The 6,522-nt window shown below is 25.7% G+C and overlaps 1 protein-coding gene across 1 annotated transcript; it reads right to left on the reverse strand.

Moving 5' to 3' along the window:
• Positions 1-3,062: 3,062 nt before the first annotated feature.
• LOC135930168 (trypsin-3-like) lies at positions 3,063-5,611 on the reverse strand. Its single transcript, XM_065466950.1, has 5 exons — positions 5,585-5,611; positions 4,385-4,567; positions 3,885-3,990; positions 3,695-3,840; positions 3,063-3,215 (listed from the first exon to the last, which is right to left on the reverse strand). The coding sequence occupies exons 1-5, from the start codon at positions 5,609-5,611 to the stop codon at positions 3,063-3,065; spliced, it is 615 nt and encodes a 204-aa protein (XP_065323022.1).
• Positions 5,612-6,522: the final 911 nt, after the last annotated feature.

Below are 6,522 nucleotides of genomic sequence, written 5' to 3' on the forward strand. Positions count from 1 at the left end.
CTGGTCTGTTACTAATAATTTTTTCCTTTATACAGACTGCGTTGTTACTTGTTAAAGCCAGAAATTAATAAAGCACAAAACATTGTCAAATTTTAGAATTAGAGTTTCAAATTTAGGAAATTATATAAACTATCCACGGAAAAATCAATAATATATAATAATTGACTTGGCCTGAGGCGAGTAAAATGGGGTTAGGGGGCGAACCCCTAAAATTTTTAACCCCCCCCCCCCCTCTACCCATTAAAAAATCTACCATAGCAAAGAAAGCAGATATATTAAGAAATCTAATTTACAATTAACAGGATACGATGCTAATCACATCAAAATAGGTACAACTCATATCAGCGTAAGTTATGACGATTACTAAAAATCTTGATGTTATTATCGCTGAAAGCAACAAAAATATTCTGATTGGAAGAATTTAGCTCAATACTTTCAAAAAATTTTCTAAATTTATGGAAAAAATAGATATTAATTTCATTGACAAAATTTATATTGGTATTATCAAAATTTTTTCCCAATAATAATAATTTCTATTAAGAAGTATCATTATCTTTTTTAATAATTTTGTACTTAATTTCATTAAAAAGGGACGAAATTTTTAGTTTCCAAATAATTCTTTCATTATTTTTATATTGGCAATCATTTACATAATTTACAAAATCTCATAGTCCAAATATAAAAAATTTCCTTAACTACATGGGTCGTCATATTGAACTCAATTATGTTTTCATTTTTATAAATACTTCGACTGATTTTTCTAAGTTTTATAATTATAGTTACAAAACTTTATAATTCCCCTCCAGTACTTAGTATTCCTAATTTTTTATAGACCTCGACACTTAAGTTATTATTGAAATGTCGACTTTAATCTCGATACCATAAACTATTATAGTAAGTCTATTTTTTCTATAGCTCAGTAACTACTGTATTTTAGAAAGTTATGACTACATTTGGTCTCGTTTTGATACTAATATAATTACTTCATAATTTGATAAAAAATAAGAAATAGGTAAAGCTAAAATATATATTACATTATTTGAATAATAATATTCAGCAGATTTCGCCAAAATATAAAATCGAAAAATAAAATAAAAAACAATTTCTTTTAAAAAGTAACCAATGTGAATATCATCATAAATTAAAATGTTTTTGGTTATAAGTTAATTTTTAACATTTAACAATGTAAATATTTCTTATATTAACAATTTTCAGAAACATGTTTTTATAGTTTTTAATTAATTTTTATCAAATAGAAACTAAATTAATTATCTACCAACATATAAATCTATTTTATTAAATGAAAGAATTATTAATTTTCTATAGATATGATTATGTTTAAATATTTTTAAAATATTTGTCTAAGGCATAAATTTTAATTAGGGTCTCCTATGTTCATTATTTTCTTTTGCGTAAAATTTTTTTAAAAAATGATTGCTTTTCGCCAAAGTTCAAAGGGTGGTAAAGAAAGTTATAAAATAACTTTTTCCTATTTCAAATATTTGTTGCGTTTGGATGATTTGGCAAACTTAATATATGTGTATTCTGTTTTCGATTTAGAAAACGCATCAATACAGCTAAAATCCCAAACCAAATATTGTCCTTTCGACCAAAACATAAGAATGACACCATCTGATATTTTATTGTCAGAAATATTTAGTCTAACTGGTTCTAAAGGGGAAGGAATATAAGAGTACCTTAGGAATTAGAATTAATTGACAAATGGCGTAAGTGCTCACTGTTAGAAAATCTGCAGTGTAAGGAATGATGTCTTTTAATGTCAACCAGTGTTGCAAAGAATGCATGAGTGTGGAATGACAAAAGTGCAGTTAAGGCGGAGTCCTAATGGTATCCTGAGTTTTTCAAGATGAGAGATGTGTATCTAAGTTTTGACAGATGATGGCATCGAGCCATTTATCCATACTATAGTTGTTGATAAAAAGAAAATTGGTAAGTGCCTCTGATTGCAGGTTCATGGAGAAAGTATATAAACTGTGCAATTAGGGGAGAGTTCAAATCTTTTTTAGCTTGATGCGGGAAATGAGCAGGGTAAAATATTAACCTTATAGATGGTAAAATCTGTCTAGATTTATGACTGGTCAGAGGCACAACTGATTTATTTACTCATTGGGAAAAAGGCGCGAAGAGATATATGGTGCTAGAGATAAATAAATTGTGGATCAGTTACCCATACCCCCAGATTTGGAAGGAAGGAATTCTTGCAACCATGACAAGAAAGAAAATTTGATAATTAAAATGGCTTCTAAACAATCCTTAATTATGTTTCTCGAAAGAATAATTAGTCGTGATGTAAAAAGATTGCAAACAACCATTGAATAAGTCAAGGAATAGAAGAAACAAATTGTAGTTATAAATATGTTTAAACAAGAGCTAACTGTTTCAGTTCCTCTGGGTGCATCCAAGTGTATGGGTTCAGATCCGTTAATATGTAAGAAAGGAGGTCATCTCGCATTCGCTTGTATTGCTTTCTTTCTATGTATACTAATCAATTATTAAAGTCTAGTTTAAAAATATATATAGTCATTGGTCTTTTCGAGGATAATGCGAGTAAAGTGGGGTAAAACGGCCCAGCTATTATTTTCCTCATAATCTAATTTGTGGGCTATAGCATAGTATTTATACTGTTTCTTATTATTTTTGCTGCTCTTCTATGGATGACTGATTCTATGGCAAATTTTAAATAATTCACTGGAGAAGATTTTAAAAATTGTATTCTAACATGTGTGAGTATTTTGAATTTGATACAATTTTAACCTTAAACTTATATGTCTACATATATACCTTTAACTAATAATTTAATTCACTATCCCAATGGTTAATAAATATATATATATAAAACATATAAGTAAATCGCTTTTCATTACTAAACAAACAACTATAATTATAATATATTTATAATCTTTTTAATTTATTTAAAAACATACACATTATCTTATTTATTAAAAAAAATCTATATAAAATAAAAAATTTGTTTTAATTAAAAAAAATTTAAAAATCGATTTTTAAAAAAAAAATTGGGTAGAGGAAAATTATAAATTTTTTTAATTCGTTGAGATCTTGGACGTTATCCATTTATAAAAGTTGGATACTTTGGTATATACACCCGGTTTCGTTCCACAACTTTCACCCCAAGAAGTAATCCCCGTTAAAAGCCAATCACTTTCTAAACACATTAATGGTCCACCTGAGTCACCCTAATGTTTTATTTATTTTTTAAAGAATTATTAATTTTTAAAAAAATATAATTATTTTATAGTATAAATAAAAAGTAAAAAAATATATATAAGAAATATTTGAACGCGGACATGAACTCAACATTTATGCAACATATATTTTATAAGATATACAATTTGCAGAAAGACTGTCTATTATGGTATATTTGCATGTTTGTTCATATAAATATAATTTATACTGATTATACAATCATTATTTAGAAAACTAAATGAATGGCATGCTTAAAATCTTAATTTCTTCTTACTTAATAAATTCTTTTTTTGGCTATTTAGTTAAAAGCCGGCTAAATAGCCGGCCATTATGTTATAATATTTTTAAAAACATGAAGAAAGATTGGAGATCAAGTGAGACAATCGCTATTTCCCCACTATCCCATGTTAGTCTCGACCGATTATATTAATATAAGCTTAGAAGCGACTGACTTATATATAAGAATTACCGAACAACTATCCGTACCTCCTTCAGCAAAACCTGCGCAGAACATATTATTTGTTAAATGTCCGTTATATATGTTTGAACTATTACAAGTTATAGTATCAATATAATCGATACAGGCTTGATTCAAAGCGTTTTCATTTCCATAGCCTTTTAAAGGAAAATTGATTAACTTTGTAAAAAAATATTGTGACCTCCTGTTTTTCCCCAACCAGCCACACAGCAATAGGCATCATTCGATAAATTATTAACGTCATTATTTGGAAGTCTTGCTGGCTGAATTTTGTCTGTAAATGATATCTTAGTAAAAATTGTTTTAAAAATGATTTGTTTAAGTTTATTAAATATTAATGGATTCATATAATCAATAAATACAATTACAAGAAGCCTATTATATTCTTTAAAAAGATTAATCTTACCACCCTTATAATAGTTTTAGCTAAATAAAAATACCACATGACGGCTATAGTTGTAAGTAATATTACAAATAATATTTTATATGGCATTTATATATATGACAAGCAGGTGATATATGTATAACTCTAAAATTTAAAGATTTTTTTGCCTATTAACTCTTTTTAAAAAGGTTGACTCTAAAGAAGTTTCATAAATACAACAAAGGATCATAAATAGTAGTAGAAATCATATATTGTAATTTTGAAGATTAAAATAGATAAAAAATATTTTTTTTTACCTTTTCATTTAATTTTACTAACGCAATGTCGGAATCGAATCTTTTTAACTTATTATAATTAGGGTGTATTATGAGTTTGCTAAAGTTTCTGATAACAACTCCCGAATCTTTTGAATATTTATCTTGCCGCCCAAAATTTGCTGAATAATAGCTTAATCTATATCTATAATATATAGATAGTGTCTTATAAAAAAATAAAATACATAAAAGAAATAATTTAAATAGAACTTGAGCTATACTTGAATATAAATTTTCAATAAAAAAAAATAATTATCTTATCATACACCTAACTATTCTTACATTCATATAATTTTTACTTTTAAAAATTATAATATTTAAATTTAAATTCTAAAATAATTTTATTCAGGTCGGGCTCGGTCGTGAAAAACTTCTTCAGGTTTCTAATTGTGGTTAATGGCTTAAAAATGTGTTGTTTAATTTTGACACAAAAAACAACTGTTTCTAGATAGAGCACTAATATCAAAATTCGTTTTAAATCATTCAAACCTTGATTATTTATAAATACTGAAACATTCCTTAAAAATATTGAATGAGAGAAAATATATTTTCTAAATAGAGGTGATTCTTCTGCAAGTTTTATAATTCTATATTCCAACAATTCTTCACAACCTTTAATTAGTATTCATATAATGGAGTGAAAAATTATAATAATTCTATTTTTACTAAGGGAAACCGGGGCACATTGGGTACAGGGAAACATTATTCCGCTTCATTAATCTAAACTATATTGTATATTAATATAAATAATTAAATCATACATCACTGGCTAAAAAAATTTAATATTTTTATTTTCACAGAGGAAAATATGCTTATTTAGCATACCATAGTAACAAAATTAATTGCATACTTTATCCTATAAATATATAAAGTTTTTAAATTCTTATTAAATTGATTTTAGACAAGAGTAACACACATTATTTTATGTGGCAATTTTTCAGAATTTAAAACATGAATTAATACCATTTAAATGGCAATTGTGAATTTAGAGGGCATAGTATTGGTTGATCCGAAGTAATTTGGTTTTATTAATTATTGAGTAATTTTTTATTTTGATTAAGGTAAGCGGAAATTTTTTAAGGAATGCATTTAAAGTGCTCTAAACGTTACTTCAAAAAAGAAACGCGCGTTACTCGTGACTCGTTAAGTTTGAAAAAGGAAAGCTTTACCGTTATTCGTTACCTTGTAAAAAAAGGAACGGTTACTCATTACTTAAAAAGTAATAAATATTATATGTAAATTTTTTTAAATATTTATTATGTTCCCCATTCATAATAAAAAAAAAATTATACAAAAATAATATATTATAATATAAGTTCTATTTGGAAATTAATTTATTTTCAAAATTTCAATGAGATAAACAAAAGCGCTTAAATGATCTTCATTTGAGATGCTCATCAATTTTTTGTTTTTTATCTTTATCAGAATGAATTTATTTTGAATTTCCATTTTTATCTTTATATATTTTTTAGATTTGAACTGCTATACATCGAGTTTGAAATATTTGAACTAGGGTACAATCTACACTTACAAAATGCAGAAAATACCCTTAGTTTTCTTTATTTCTTTAAAAAATGTTTAATACTGGAGCCAAGGCAAATTTAAACTCTCATCTAAAAAATATGTATACTATTGAACAAGGGTTGGCAACTCAAAATAATTAATTCCTAATTACAATTACTTATAAAATTTTTGTATTTAATTTTAATAATTCCTTTTTCTAAAAACGGTATTAATAACATGTAATCGTGATTTTTTAAAGTAATTGCAAATACATATTTACAATTCCTTTTATAGCTAAATTAAAATTTAAGTAGGATTTGATTATAAATCTCATACATTATGCCATAATTTATAATTATTTTTATATGAATATTTTTATACTGTAAATTTAAATCAATAAAACATTTTACATCATGGTAAAGATATAAAAAAATATAAATTTATCTTATAGACAGGGGACTTAATAAACACTTTATCCGACTAGTTTTAGGGGTGACTCTACACGCAAAATCTATTTTTGCTAAAATCGATTTTGAGAATAGAGATTTAAAAAAATTTGGTCATGGTATTTTAAATTATGATATAATTTTTATCTTCATATGATGACCTGGCTGCGC

This window comes from Gordionus sp. m RMFG-2023, chromosome 5, assembly GCF_954871325.1.
Source record: "Gordionus sp. m RMFG-2023 chromosome 5, tfGorSpeb1-WG-v2, whole genome shotgun sequence".
In the NCBI taxonomy this organism is placed as follows: Eukaryota; Metazoa; Nematomorpha; class Gordioida; order Chordodea; family Parachordodidae; genus Gordionus; species Gordionus sp. m RMFG-2023.

What these genes read in the sequence shown, in the direction of transcription:
- LOC135930168 (XM_065466950.1), bottom strand. Translation starts at nt 5,611, where the DNA reads ATGAGTAACCGTTCCTTTTTTTACAAG. An exon ending in TGGTTGGGGAAAAACAGGAG is followed by an intron (nt 3,841 to 3,884) that starts GTCACAATATTT and finishes TTCCTTTAAAAG; the next exon opens with GCTATGGAAATGAAAACGCT. An exon ending in GAGGTACGGATAGTTGTTCG is followed by an intron (nt 3,216 to 3,694) that starts GTAATTCTTATA and finishes ATAAAACATTAG; the next exon opens with GGTGACTCAGGTGGACCATT.